The sequence below is a fragment of the Balaenoptera acutorostrata genome, chromosome 11 (assembly GCF_949987535.1).
Source record: "Balaenoptera acutorostrata chromosome 11, mBalAcu1.1, whole genome shotgun sequence".
Lineage (NCBI taxonomy): Eukaryota > Metazoa > Chordata > Mammalia > Artiodactyla > Balaenopteridae > Balaenoptera > Balaenoptera acutorostrata.
In genome coordinates, this window is record NC_080074.1 from 35,265,318 (window position 1) to 35,281,901 (window position 16,584).

The following is a 16,584-nucleotide window of genomic DNA, read 5'->3' on the forward strand; positions in this document are numbered from 1 at the left end:
ACAGGGGAAAAAAACTCTCCTGTAAGGCACAGCAATACTAAAGATGTTGAATTAGGCTGGAGGTTTTCACTAAAAAAGTGTTTGGTAAAGGTCTACCTCCTTTAGCTGCTCAATGATTGCTATGTTTGACAGTTACGTACAAATATGCTGAGTTACACTTGAGATTTTCAATTTCAATACAAAAGTCCTTCAGGATCATACAGGTTGTACGGAAAAAAGAATACTGAAACAGGAATCAGGAAATGTGGATTCTAGCCCCACCTCTGACAGGAGTTAGATGAAAACTATGTGGGTCTGTTTTTCCATCTGTAAACTAAGAAGCCTAGACTGGCAGATCTGCAAAATCCCTTTCAGCTTTGTTCTAGGCATTGTGTTGCATTTCAAAACTAAAGAGTAAGCTAGCACCATCTAGTGGAATCCAAAGAATTCACTAAGTATATAATGAAAAACATTTCTGCAAGCAAAATATCTACAGCTTTATCTTATTTTACTTCATTATTTTTTCTAATGTTCCAATGACAACATTTGGCAGCAAGAATTAATCCAGGCACATTTCCCCTATGAGCCACGACATAGTAATCAAGCCTATGTGAAAATTTTGAATTATTCAATACCTTTCATACTTAGAATACTAGTTTCACTTTTCCAGAAAGCAGTATTATCTGAAAACAAAGCACCAGAAAAAACATCTCCTAGTATCTCTAACTATTTACAATAATATTTTCTAGGGCTGTATTTATAAATTAATGATTTATAAATTGCTGGCATTAAAGACATTAACATCATACTTATTTTCATTTTTACCCAATAGTCAATAAAGGAAACATGGCAATTTACTCTTTTTCTCTTTCTCTCTGTATCAATATCTATCAGTAGGATAATCTCAGTGGAAGTCAGGATAGTCATTTATTTTGTTTATTGCTGCATCCTCAGCAATATTCCAGTGCTGTGTTCTAGTGCCTGGAAAAGTGCTTCTACATAGTAGATGCTTAATAAATTGGCTCATTAATAAATTTATTAATGAATAAACCTTAAAATCATTATATATTTTTCAGCATAAAGACTCTGTAATACGGTGTAACAAAACAGTAATAATCTCAAATATTAAATGTGTATTTATGAGAGAGGCAATAGAATGAATCGATTAAAAAATTGGTACCAGGATAGACTGCTGAGTTTCAAATCCTGGCTCTATCATTAACTAACGGTGTGATTTTAGACAACTTACTTAAACTTTCTATGTTTCAGCTTTCTTATCTGGAAAAAAAAAAAAGATTAAATAGTACCTAACTAATAACACTTATGTGAAAATAAAATGAGTTAATATGTATAAAGCACATGAAATGCCTGGTGGTAAAAAAAAGTTATCTATTACTATATTTATTATACTTAAGTTGTATTTTTTCTATAAACACTTTGGTCATGCAGCATGGATTTTAAAAATTAGTTTAGTTTTAAAATGTTTCTGCTAGAAAGTCAATAAAATTCAGTATGTTTTGGGAGGAAAAAAGAAAACTAGATTATAACTTACAAATCACCTATTTTTCATTTGCTTTGGCTATTCATTAAAAAACTAAAGCAAAAATACTAACTCAAAATATGAAAGATTCCCCATAGGTAAAGTTTATAAATTTTAATGAACACTGTGGCAACATTCATTTAAGAAAAGTTTTCTCCACATTACTTATATAAAAAAAAATGTCTTACCAATTTTGCCTGAAATTTACTCATGGGAAATTTCAGGCAAAAGAAAGCAAGAAATATAACGAAGATAACAAACCCTAAAATTTAAACTGAAATTCACCCAAATTAAAGTGGGTGTGAGTGAGTTATAAAAGATAAAGGTTCGTGTAACTTCAGGGAAAAGAACATTAAAAATTAAAAATTATAATAAAATCTCTTTTCCAATTAAAATAAATCCATCTTTAAAATCATCAACCTGAAGTGAATTTAAAGAGCTTAAAGCAATTATCTTGTGCGTTCAAAACATGCAAGAATAATGCCAGGTCAAGTAAAAATACTCTATAGTCAAAAACTTGCTGCCAAAATAGAACCAATTATAGAAAATAATATAAAAACATATAAAGTATTCTTTAAATGACTACAAAATTTATATGACCATATATGCCCGATATAATAGTTTATTTTTTGCTACATTTGACCAGAAAATAATCTGTACCTCAATATGTAATACATCTTAAGGATATCATTTTGAATTATATTTTAAATTAATATTTCAGTTATGATTAATAATAATAATTAAGACCATTTCTTTCTATAGTCACAGCACACAATATGTTTAAACACTAAAGAACTAACTTTGTAACTTTCAATTTATAGAATTAAATTTTAAACTATTACTTTAAAAGAGTATATTTCACATTGTGTTTCTATTTCTACAGTTAACCAGTTTAATTAGAATGGAAAACATTCAGCAAATTATTTCAAATAAAGTGCCTTAAAGAGAGTGATAGAGTTGCTATTTTCAGTCACTAAATGCAAAGAAAGTAAAAAATGTACACTAATGTTTTCTAATAAAAAGAGTAATTAGAGTTAACATTGCGAATTAACTACTGCAATAATATAGCTTAGTTAGAATTAGGAACAAATTAAACTCAAAACTACAAATGTAGAATATTTGGTATTGCTTCCAATTTTATTTCACCTCCTTAAGAAATATTATAGCATGGAATAGTGACTTACTAACTTATAAACACAAATCTATCTTTGTGCCCCTTCATAAGAGTTCTTAGCATCAATATATCATTGAAAGACAAAATCTATGCTTTTCACTTAACTCAACCAGAATCTCTGTAAGCAGTTTCTGAAGATGAAAAACAGACTCCAACTGGTCTTCAGAAAATCTACTTTCCCATGTATACTCTTCTCACACTCAATAAATACAGTGTTTTCATTGTACCCAACAGACAGCAAAGATGTCTTTTACCTTGTTTGCTGAGAGTGTACTACATAGAGATACCTCAGGTACATCAATTAATAACATGGCAGTTTTCACATAAGTCTTGCAGATATACTATCCCAGGAAATCCGCTGACTACAAAAATCCCATACAGCACTGTTGGCAATGAAAATGAAGTGAATGGGAGTTCAAGCATCTCTTCTTACAAACAGCCTTTTTCTTTTTTTTCAAGCTTGCTTCAGTGAGTACCAATAAAGTAACATACATTATCAGTGCACTTGCCTTCATTCCAACAACAACAAAATTATTTCTGTATGTATTTTAAATTAAAATTTTAAATAAAAACTTTGTATCAAAAGTATCAGTATTTCCATATGGGAGAAGTCATGAGTGGTCCCAAAGCAGGCAGCACAGACACATAGACAAATAAACATATTAAAGAACATTATACATTACATTTTAGAAATTATGCCTTGAAATGTTTGCAAAACAAAAGCTTGCTTTGTGAAAACCACTATATTTTTCCCATATTAAAAAAAAAAAAATGGGAACTTCCCTGGTGGTGCAGTGGTTAAGAATCCACCTGCCAGGGCAGGGGACACGGGTTCGAGTCCTGGTCCGGGAAGATCTCACATGCCACGGAGCAACTAAGCCTGTGCACCACAACTACTGAGCCTGTGCTCTAGAGCCTGCAAGACACAACTACTGAGCCCGCGTGCCACAGTTAATGAAGCCCACGTGCCTAGAGCCCATGCTCCGCAACAAGAGAAGCCACCGCAATGAGAAACCCGCGCACCTGCAACAAAGAGTAGCCCCCGCTCACCGCAACTAGAGAAAGCCCGCGCACAGCAATGAAGACCCAACACAGCCAAAAATAAATAAATAAATAAATAAATTTATATTTTAAAAAAGGAGTTGATGGTGACTGATTAGATCCAATTCTCCCCAAACCTCCTCCAGAAATTCATAAAGTGCAGCAAAGAAATCAAAATACCCACAACCTATCCTTCCATTGCAAATGGGAGATAAAGAAATCACAAGCTAAATATCTTTCTAAGTGGGATAATAAGTATCCAGGATCAACACAATCCAGGCTGAATTGACACTCGTACAGAGGAAATCCTACAGAAACTGAACGGATAAGTAAAAACTGGAGGTGTCCCAGGGGTGGAAGAACCCATTTATTACCAACAAGGCCTCCCTCCAGAAAGAGAGAGCATCATCCTGAGTGGGATGACAGTACTTAGACCAAGTATATGAATTAAATTAATAAATGCAAATGGCCATGGTCTATATGAGAGAAAAACATTTAAGCTTGGATCAAAAAATAAAACCCAAATCCATGCTGTATACAAGTACATACCTAAACAAAGTGATTCAGAAATGTTAAAAAGTTTTTTTAGATTAGGCAAATACAAACAAAATGAAACCATGTAAGACAAGGTAGAATTCAGTCACAAAAGCATTAAAGAGACAAAGAAAGGAACTTAAAATTTTCAAGGCTGAAATTCACAATAAAGATAACACAGTTAAGAATATCTGTATAACAGCATGGAACAACATTCATAACGCAGAAACAAAAGGATGTACACAAAGAAATAGGCTGATTAAGAACAGATACACAGCTCGGTGCTTTGTGACCACCTAGAGGGGTGGGATAAGGAGGGTGGGAGGGAGGGAGACACAAGAGGGAAGAGATATGGGAACATATGTATATGTATAACTGATTCACTTTGTTATAAAGCAGAAACTAACACACCATTGTAAAGCAATTATACTCCAATAAAGATGTTAAAAAAAAAAAAGAACAGATACATTCAATCTAGCTCAACTCCTTCAGTCCAAGGTAAATCACGTACACATTTAAGACCTAAAATAAAAGATCACTAATGTAGATCTTAAAGATGAAAATATATACTTTATATTCCAACAAAAAACAACCTTCTTTTCAAGTGCACATGAAACATTCCTGAAAATTAACCACATATTAGAAAACCACAAGTTTCAAAAAGCAGATATGGCACAAAAATAATTCTCTGACTGTAATGCAATAAAACTAGAAAAAATAACAACAAAAATGGCCTTCCCATATGGAAATTTAAAATTTTAGTTAAAAGATAAAATACATCATATAATTGTAGAACAGACAAAAATACCTATACCTTATTCAGAAGTTACAGAATAAGCACTGCTCAGAGTAAAATGTATAGACTTAAGTACTTATGTCAACAAGAGTGAAAAATGATAAATAATTAAATTACAAATTTAACTTAAAAATAGAAAAGAACAACATAATAAACAGAAGAAAAGCAAAAAAAACAAAAAACAAAAAACTCTGCCATTAACATGTATTAATGGTAGGAGTGCAAAGTGGTACAACCCACATAAAGTGTGTCTGGCAGTATCTTCCTAGATTAAAGATGTCCTTTGTCCCCCCCCCAAAGTATATATATATCAGGAAACTAACCTAAAGATATATCTGATAAAGTATGAAATGACATAGGTATCAGGTTAGTCATGATGGCAGTGTGGAAGATTGTAAACCATCCATTGTCCATCAACCAGGGACCAGTGGAATAAACTGTAGTGCATACACACAACTGAATACTATCAAGCCATAGAAAAAGAATGCTATGAACTCCATATATGTTGTAAAATGAAAAAGAGCAAGATAAAGAACAGTACTTAAAATATTCTATATTTTGTGAAAGAATTAGCATATATACATATATTTCTTAGATATATGTATATGTATGTATATTTACAAACACACATATATCACATATGTGATATACATGTATTATACACATATATACATAAATATCTGTATTTAAAAGTAGATGGGATAACAGTGAAATGAAAAAGGATGAAAGCACAATCTCTTTGAGTCTTCTTAAATGTAGTCTGTAGAAACATATATCTGTCTTACATCTCAAAAATAAAACTGAATCAAAGGGAAAAGTGAACTAATTATATTTCAAATTCATAACATAATCACAAAGATAAAATACTTCAAGTGAGCACATCACTTTGGGGGACAAAGTGTAAGGGCCAAAAGAAATGCAAAAAAAAATCTCAAAATTAATTTAGAAGTTGTCTTCTAAATACTTCTAAAATGCTTCTAATACTGGCATTGTTGTTTTGAAACTATTTTATGGCTATTATAATCCATAGCAAATAGTTATGTTAGTTTGGGTATCAACCAAGGACTACAGTGGAAGAGAAAATAACACAACTATAAAGTTCAAAAAGTAAATTTGGAGATATCAATATTTGATATCTTCAATCAAATTCACAGGACTGGACAATTTGAGTATCAAGCAGTATAATAAGAAAAGAGACTGAAATATTCTATATTATAAAATTCTATGAGTTCATAAGAACACTAAGAAAGAGAGAAGAGCAGGGAGAGAGAGAAAAGTGCAAAAGCAAAACAAAATAAATGAAACAAAGAAAATTCATTTGACACCACTGAAAGTAATGACCTTACTGTAAAAGTCTATCAATATAAAGGTAGGCATTTATTCCTGTCTTTCCTCTACGAATGACTCCAAGGTAACCAAATAGTTATTAAATAAATGATTCCAGTTTTAAAAATGTGGAAGGAATGTTCAAATTAGAAAACTCATTTTTTGTATCCCCCACTGCATTAATTGATTCAGGCCACATTAATCAATGGATGAAAGCATTAGATAAAAGGTTTGTGGGAAACTTTATAATGGAACGTTTAGGCTATCACTCACATACCCAACATGCAACTGTAGCATCATTAAAAGCAAATAATCACTGTATGACTCCTGACGTAAGGCAATACGAAGCACAGAGCAACCCCTATGAAAAATTCCTGCCAAAAAAGACTAAATTTTAATTAACTCAAGCCTGTTGCACTAGCTTTCATTTACAGGACATGAAATATTTATAGGCATAGTGAAACAATTTTAATACACTAAAGAGAAGTAAATGGATAAACCCAAAATGTGGGACACTGTATAGGACAATTAACATAGGTTTTGCAACAAATCAATGGCATGGAGGAAAAAAAGTGGAAGGTCTACTACAGATTAGATAGGACTTCAGACACCTATGTAAATGTAATATGTGGTCATTGTTTGTGTTATGATTCAAACAAACCCTGATAATTTTAAGAAAATAAGGAAATTTGGATTATGGATTATCAGTTGATAGAAGGAATCACTATTAATTTTATTAGGCAACACAATGCATTGTAGTTAAGTAAGAAAGGACCATATTATTAAAAACCATCTCCTGAGGTATGAAAGGATGAAACTTTATGATTTGGGGATTTGTTTTAAAAAAGAAAAAATACAATAAAGAACAAAACAGTAATGATGGACCAAATGTTGAATATAGTATATGGAATCTCCATGAATTCATTTTGTAAATGTTTGAAATGTTCAACAATAAAAAAATGAAAGAAAAAACAAAATATTATATAGGCAAACAAATAAAATTAATATCAAGAAGGCATAGGTAGAACCAGGTCTAAACACAGAAAGCAGGCTTACTTCTACTCCTCCACCTGTTCCCATCTCATTTCGTGATATTTCAGTCCAGATCACATTTCCTAACCACCATAGGATGGAGAAGGTGGAAAGAATGTACCTTCTGGGGGTCCAATAATTTAAGCCATTAGTAGTATACCACAGTAATGTTTTTATCTAGTTCATTATTTTTTGCCAATCATTGATTATTGATTAACCATCATTTAAGCCCTTATCAAGTCCCTTGGGAATCTCACAAGTTAAATTTAAAAAAAAAACCAAACAAACAGAATTTTAAGCCAGGTATTAAAAAACATGAGATTTTTATTTTAGACTTACCACACTGGAAATGTATAGAAGTGAGTTGAAGCTGAATTTCAGTGGGCAGAAGAGGGAAGTTGGGTAGTAAGAAGTGAGAGCAAGAACAGAACACTCTTTCACAAGACTTGACAACAAGAGGAAGAGAGATGAGGCAATGGACGGCAAGAGGAAGAATCTGACATGAGAAAGGTGATAAATGATGGAGGAAGGTACCAGAGGAGAATGACAGGTATATTTACGGAAAATAGAAAGGCTGGTCTTAAATAAGAAAAGACATTTTCATCACTGAATTTTATGGATTACAAAGAATAAGGATGGAAACGCTATTGATATATAGATATACAGACAGACAGATGGAGAGACAAAGATGATTAGGGAGATTCAAACTGATAAACTCTTTCTCTTATGTGGTATTAGTAGCCTTACCTAAAGAAGGAAAGGTTAGTACAAGTGATGTATGTAGGTAAGGAGAGTAGTGTCATACCAGGAAACAGTTATGACAGTTGCTGAGAAGTATAGAAAGCATAGGGTCCATAAAAATATGATGGCAACAAACTAGGGTATTATATTCTTCAGTAGAGTTCAGATCACTGTTGGTTATAAGAAAAGGAATAGGGAGGTGAATATACTAATTTAAGGAGCTACTAACAACCACCCATTTGCCAGTGGTGGGAGCATATTCCTTTTATATATATTAAAACTAATTTTGTTTCCTTCATAAATCTGGATAAAAGATTAAATAAGTATGGCTTGGATAAAATAAGCAAATTAGAGATGGTGGCCTATTCTCAAAAATGAATAAATGAAACAAAATATAATAATGAGAAATAAATGTCAATATATTTAAATTCCACCGTTCTCACCAATTCGAGTGATTTTATTATGTGAAAGTTCAAGATTTTGGATATTAGTGCAGCCATCCAAACCATGGAAAGAAGCCAGTTGATTTTTATTAAGAAGAACAACACAGAGATTTTCCAAATTTTCACAGTTGATAGTCTCAATATTGTTTTCCTAAAACAAAGAACAAATGTAATTAGTTTTATTTCAATGGATAATTAATGAAACATTTAAAGCTTGCAAAAAGAGGGAAGATGAGATATATGATCTTTAAATGAATATCTGAATCCCTAACTTTTAAGATAACTATGTAGAGTGTTATACTATCTAGATGAAAATACTAAGTAACCAAATAAATGATTTTGTATTTATTAATAATCTTTTAAAATCTAGAAAACACAGAGGATCATATAACAAAATATTTCAAACTATCTAAATGAACAAGAGTGAGCATTTGGTCATAGTTGCTAAAAAACTTATTTTAAAGAAACCAAACATGGAAAATTTTGAAATCTCCCCATTTCCCTTCCTCAGTCCCTTTTGCTATCTTTCCCTCCAAAGAATACCAATACCATGAATTAGGTATATATCTCATGTATAGATTTATACTTTTACTAAACATACACATCTCTGCAATACATAATATTGGTCTCAATGTCAAGATCATTATGTCACGGATGCAACAGCAATTCTCTTCTTTTAAGATTTCAGAAAGATAAATGGGCTTCTAAGAATCTTAATGGTGTAGTCCTACAGTATCCTTCTCAAAAATATGAATATAGCCTTTGTCTAATGGAGTAAACTTAATAAGAAGCATAGGAAACACAAAGTTTGAAAAGAAAATCATATTGGTGGAAGCACAGTCAGTTTGAATTGAAAATAATATAATCTAAAATAAAAATAAAACTCTAGCACACCACCCCCCCAATCTTCTACGAGAAAGAAACATTGAGAAAAATTCTCAGCTGCAAAACAGGGCACTTCTTATGGAAAAGAAAGTATGCCTTTGGGGATTCCCTGGTGGTGCAGTGGTTAAGAATCCACCTGCCAATGCAGGGGACGTGGGTTCGAGCATCCGGGAAGATCCCACATGCCACAGAGCAACTAAGCCCGTGCATCACAAGTACTGAGCCTGTGCTCTAGAGCCCGCGAGCCACAACTACTGAGCATGTGTGTTGCAACTACTGAAGCCCACGCACCTAGAGCCCGTGCTCCACAATGAGAAGCCACTGCAATGAGAAGCCCGCACACCACAATGAAGAGTAGCCCCTGCTCTCCGCAACTAGAGAAAGCCCACACTCAGCAATGAAGAACCAACACAGCCAAAAATAAATAAATAAATAAATAAATGGGGGAAAAAAAAAAAAGAAAGTATGTCTTGAGAATGGAGTTAAAAGCCTAGTGGGCTGAACCAAGAGTCACAGAGACCGATTCCCATGGAGCAGAACCAAGTCCTTATTAATAACTGATGGTAGTTTCTTAGCTATGGACCAGGGACTGCCATGAGCTTCTTCTTTTCTCCCATATTGAATGGTAACAACTCTTGTAATTAATCAAGTCCTGTCTCACCACTGTATGTGGGTGTGGGGGAGGGAGGGAAGACAACTTTTCCTTTAACTTCATAGATCTCTGAGTTGAAAGAACTTTCTCTGAGCAGATCATCTCCACTTGGATCTGATTTAGATGAGAAGATTCTGTGCTCAAGTCTGAGTCTGATGCCATGAGTTAATGAGACTTTGGGGTCTTTGGGACATGAGTCCTTTTGCATACAGGAACGATGTGACTCATTAGGAGCCAGGGGGCAGACTGCAGGAGATTGTTACTTTGTAAGCAGTTCCAATAAACCTCACAACCCAATATTCACACATCCACATATTCCCCTCCCACATGAACTGAAAGCTCAGCCAATAGAACACAAGCTAGCATGATGCCAGCAGATGCTTGATAAGCACTTCATATTGAAGCTTGTCTTTTTGGAAAGCTCGCCCTTTTAAGATTCCCAAGAAAGCACAGAGAGAGAGAGAGAGAGAGAAATTCCAAACTCCCAAGGCACCAGACATGTAAAAGAAGGCATTTTGGACATTCCAGCCCCAGCTGCAAATTACATAAGAGACGCAGGCAACACGGTATGAAGCAGATGAAATGCCCAGATAAGTCTGGCCTCAATTCATGGCCCACAGAACTGTGAGTAAATAAAGTGGTTGCTGTTTTTAATTAACTAAATAATGTGGTCATTTGTTATGCAGCAAAAAGTAACAAAACAATAACTATATCATCTGCAAGTAGAGATAATTTCCAGGTCATACCATCTAATCACCTTCCCTGTATGGTTCTCACAAATTTTGGCCCTTGATCTCTTTTAGACCCTGAGTTATAGGTTACTTTAGTAAATGTTTCTTCAAAATTGTCATTTCTTAAAATGTACACCTGAATTACACCTTACTCCACTTTATATTTTATTATAAAATAAATATTGAGAACATAGGACATACCTGTGCATCAATGTACTTTAACTTTTTGCAGTTACTCAGGCTGTGCAAAGAGGTTAATCCACAGCGCCGAAGAGACAGAAACTGAAGATTTGTACACTCTGCCAGTGTGGAGAGACTACAACCTGGCAAATCTTGAAATGTTACTGTTGTAACCTAGAGAATTCAAGAAAATTGGAACACATAACATTATCTAACTATAATGAGTATAAACTATACTAGCCTTGCAAAATTGTTTTAAAAACTTCATTTAAAAAAAGTAATGCTATATATTGAAACCTACATTTATTAACAACTCAATTTCATTTAAGCTATCTGGCCATTTTGCCAATTTTGTTCCCCTCATAGAAAGACAAAATAATGCAGTCATTCATGACCAATTCAAGTTCAAAACTAATATGCATAGAAGCAATAATAATGTAATCATTTATTAGTTCACTCCTTGATTTTTCACCAAATTCATTTTCCTTGTTTTTCATGTCCCTTGGCATTATTTTCAGGATTGCACTATATAAATGTTTAAGATCTGTGTTTGACAGTATCTTAGGGATACCTGGATAGTACCAGAGCCACAACAGGTCAGGGGATAGATTTTATATCCAACCTGCCATGCTTCAACTAGAATACCTTAGCTATCTTCCAAAAAAAAAGCAAGTTTAACTGAGAAGAGATATTATAGAACCTGTAATAAGTAGAAGCATGCAATAATAATTGAACCATGCAATAAAAACAGCATTCTATTATGTCTTCTGTGTTATAAAGGTATGAATCATTCCGTACTACTGAATAATGTAATATACCCAGCGCATATAGAATCTGCAGTATAAAAAATCATGAATAGTTCTTAACATACATTTACAACATTTCTTATTATTGAGATATTACTGTGGACTCAATACTTCCTTTTTTCCTAAGGCACTTTTCTCTTTTTAAGTCTTTTCAACTAAAGAAAATTCAATATCAAAGAATGTATTCAACTTTATGGTATGCATATTAAGGACTACACTTAGAGTTCTACAAGAATATGTCAGATAGAAATATTTTGAGATTACTGAAAAGCACTCCATTTATTAAACTCAAGAGCTCTCACCTAAGTAAAATTGGCACAGTAATAATGTAATAATATGTTGGTTCTTCACCATAATTGAGTCCGTGCACTGAAATAACTATATAAGCTAAACTGCTTTATAGTAAAAATACTTTCATACTGCCACGTCACAAGTCCTAAGGCCAGGTTTCCCATGTACTGAATAACAATTCTAAAATGATTAGCGGGTTTCCCTGGTGGCGCAGTGGTTGAGAGTCTGCCTGCTAATGCAGGGGACGCGGGTTCGAGCCCTGGTCTGGGAGGATCCCACATGCCGCGGAGCGGCTGGGCCCGTGAGCCACAACTGCTGAGCCTGCGCGTCTGGAGCCTGTGCTCCGCAACAAGAGAGGCCGCGATAATGAGAGGCCCGCGCACCGCGATGAAGAGTGGCCCCCGCTTGCCGCAACTAGAGAAAGCCCTCACACAGAAACGAAGACCCAACACAGCCATAAATAAATAAATAACAAAAGTGATTGTTTAAAATGATTAGCTTTATAATATATATCATACTAGCGTATGTCTTACTCAAAAGAAATTTTTTAAATGTTTTATTGAAATTGAAAGCATTATTACTTCAAAAAACCTGGAAAAAGTATAAAATTCTTAAGTGCAGTAACTCCTCTTCATGTGAAATATTTCCTGTGCATTAAAGTTTTACATTTACATATTTATGTAAGTAAATGGGAAGACCATATGTTCATGGAGACAGAAGGGATTAGTCTACTCCTTGCTTTAAGTAGCAAAAGCAATAACTGATTATTTTTAAAACTTTGGGTGAATAAATGTTTCTAGTTTCATAATGATTTTAGGCATTTCTCAATTACTCATAATGTAAAACAACTTTTGAAACAAATTTCTTTTTTATAATTTTTCAGAAAGAAAAATATTAATCTACTTGTGTCAGGATAACTGCTGTGTGATGCCCACTTAATTTGTCCACAAAGAGATACTATAAATTCTGTAACTGGAAAACTGGCTCTATACTAAAAAACTGAACACATTATTTAGAACTGAGCACTTAAAAACTGAAAACCCTACAGCTGCAGCTTTATAGTAACAAATGCTGCTCTACCTTATAATTTACATTATCCTGCCTGATTTAATAATATGCTGCTTACAATCAACTATATAAGCACAATTAAGTTCTAGTTATAATGTGGCAACCTCTCTAATTTAATTACAGTACAGGAGTGACAGCTGCTGCAGTATCCTTGTTGATGGTGTCTACTTGTGAATATGAGGTATTTCATGGTACTTCCTCCTCCCTTTGATTAAACATTTAAAATTTTTCCTTATGATATAGCAATTTATTCTCTACTGCACTCTAGTTTTTTCCAAACATATGAGATCAAATAAACTTTTACATTAATCATTTTGATACATGCATGACAATAATCACATAAATAGAACTGCCTTATGCTCTAAAAATTAAGGTCAAATAGAATTAGTACTCACAGGTGTTCATTACTGCATGGTCAGCCTGATAAAAGAGCAACTGGGGCATAGTGGATGGTCGCTAAATTCTTCTTAAATAACTAAACAAGTAAACTGTTTTAGCTCTATGGCAAAACTAAAATATAGCATTCATAGTTTCATTCCCTTACAAAGGGTAATATAAAAATATTTGGAAGATTAATATTTTTGGGCTCTCATGACTTGAAAATGAACTACTCCATCTATAGAAAACCTATGACTCATTCATTATATTTTGATAAAATATCACAAATCAGTTTTCCACTTAATCGTCTATATTTCCCCAAATCCTTGACAGTTTTGGTAAATAAAATGACCTAAAATAGCTACAGATTTTTTATAGAGTTCACTCTCAGTTACTCTTGAGTTCAACCAAAGCAGTGTCAGTCATCTATGGTAAACTGTAATTACAAAAGTAATGAAAGCAATGACTGTTTTGCTTTATGTTCAGTGCCACAATCTCAAATCTATTCAACCTGGAGAAATAATATTGTTCAAAAAATCAGCGGCAAAGAGATTGACTCTGAGGTATGATTAGTGGCTTAAATGAATGAGAATATAACTTCAAGTAAATCATGTGCCATCACAACACCAGTTAATTACAATTTGCCTTGAATGAAGTGAGACATTCAGCCCCTAAAATGTTATCATCCATGCCATGTTTTAAAGCCATAGCAAAAAATCCTTAAGCTAGTGCCCTTCTTTTGTGGTTCCTATTTAAGGCAAGTTACCATTAGTAGCAAAATGCCCAAAATGAAAGAAAAATGAATTAGTTAAAGCATTCAACTAGGAAAAAGAAAAGTATGTTAGTTGTCAATAATCACTTCTCTTCAATCATATGCTTTTGGGATATTATTCCATATAGTAGATGATCCAGCATTTTCAATGTTATAACGTATTTGATGAAAGAGGCTATTAAGCAGCCCTCAAAAATCCATTTGCCTTTCTCTTCAGATGTTTGAGATCCACATTTGACAATGACTATCATATATGTTAGGAGCATAAGACCAGATTCTCTACATACGGTATTTTAAAAAGTCAACAATCCTATAAAGTAGGTATTGCTCTTCCCAGTTTACAGAAGACAAAACTGAGGCTCAGAAAGGGAAAGGCCAAACACTTTGCACAAGGTGACACAGCCAGTAAATGGCAGAAATAAAATTAGAACCCTGATCTTATTTGATACAGGGATTGTTAGTACTTTATTAAATTACACTCAAGTAATTTTTGTATTAATTTCATTTTTAATCAATACAACCTAGCTAAATTGTGAAGCTGATAATAATATGGAGATAAGATTAACATTCAGTTGGACTTCTTTTTCCATCCATTTATCCATCCTCCCACTCATCCATCTCAGTCAAGTAATGAAAACCACTATTTGTCTGGCAATAAATAAAGAAGTACGGGGCTTCCCTGGTGGCGCAGTGGTTGGGAGTCCGCCTGCCAATGCGGGGGACGCGGGTTCGAGCCCTGGTCTGGGAGGATCCCACATGCCGCGGAGCAGCTGGGTCCGTGAGCCACAATTACTGAGCCTGCACGTCTGGAGCCTGTGCTCCGCGACAGGAGAGGCCGTGATGGTGAGAGGCCCGTGCACCGCGATGGGGAGTGGCCCCCGCTTGCCGCAACTGGAGAGGGCCCTCGCACAGACACGAAGACCCAACACAGCCAAAAATAATAAATAAATAAATAAAATTAAAAAAAAAAAAAAGAAGTACGGACAAGAGGCAGACCTGAATCATGTCCTGAAGGCTCAAAGTGAGAGAGGAACATAAGCAAAATGAATTGATTACTGGGTGAAATTCCAGAAGAATAAATTTTTCTCTTCTAAAGGTTTACTCCAGAAGGACTTTACAAAGGTGGCAGATAATGACAAAGACGTGAAGCTAAGAGATAGAAAATCAAAGTAAGAGAGTGAGTTCATGGGTCAGTAGCAGTGGTGAATGAAGACACCACAATAAAAACCACCTCGCAAACAGTCATTACAAGATGGTTTTTGTAACACTTCAGCACTTATATGGCACATTCACTTATATTTTCATGTTTATACTGTATATTTGATGCTTCAAAGAAAAATTAAATGTTTGAGATAGTGGTCTGAGTAGTAGTCAAAGGATTACAGGGTCCTTTAGAACATTGCTGCTCAAATTAGTCCATGAACCAGCACCAACAGCATCACCCGGGGGCACCGTAAAAATGCAGTACCCTGCAGTTGATCACCAGACCTAAAGAATCCGAATCAACAATTTAACAAATCCCCAGGTGATCTGTATACACATTACAGTTTGCAAGGTCTTGCTCTAACAAGTATAAGAAAAGGTTAATCCTCACTTTATGTAAATTGACAAGAGTTCCATAGAAGGAACAGAGTGGGCAGAAGAAGAAACACCAAGGAGAAAGAGGTTCATGCATCTTAACTTCCTCAGTGCTCCTCTCACTGGACAAAACAGAGAACCACAACGCAAGAGAAGAGCACTACTGGTTTCTCTAACTATTGAAACAAATACTGTAGGCAAGAAGCTGTCACTCATGCCTAGCCCAAATAGCTATTCATGAAGAAAATTACTTTAAATAAAATGAAAGAGTTAGTATCTAATGTCATCCATTCAGAAAGCCTGCAGCAACATCTTAGGTAAAGTAGGAAAAGAATGATTCCAGAGATAACATGGCCAAAGAAAAAAAATGTAGTAGAAGAGCTATTGAGAGATTTTATATGTAACTCTATAGGTTTGATAGATATGAAAACTACATTGCCTAGGGAAAAAAAATACACTTCAAAGTAGTTCTTGTTCTTTATACTGCTTTTTCACATCCCAGAGATCTCTTTAAATCCTACCTTCTTGTTGTTCTCTCACAGAATACCCTGAAATCTTATAGCAAATATCAAAATCTTCAGTAATGTATTTATGTGTATTTATTTGTTTAATGCCTTTTTGTCTACCAAAGTCAGAT

The 16,584-nt window shown here is 34.1% G+C and overlaps 1 protein-coding gene across 1 annotated transcript in view; it reads right to left on the reverse strand.

Moving 5' to 3' along the window:
- The window catches only part of LRRIQ1 (leucine rich repeats and IQ motif containing 1), a 184,738-nt gene that overhangs the window by 149,408 nt on the left and 18,746 nt on the right, over positions 1-16,584 (reverse strand). Inside the window, exons 8-9 of the mRNA XM_007165929.3 lie at positions 11,076-11,228; positions 8,607-8,757 (exon numbers count right to left, since the gene is read on the reverse strand). Coding sequence (XP_007165991.3) covers positions 8,607-8,757; positions 11,076-11,228 — 304 coding nt within the window. The remainder of the gene's footprint in view (positions 1-8,606; positions 8,758-11,075; positions 11,229-16,584) is intronic.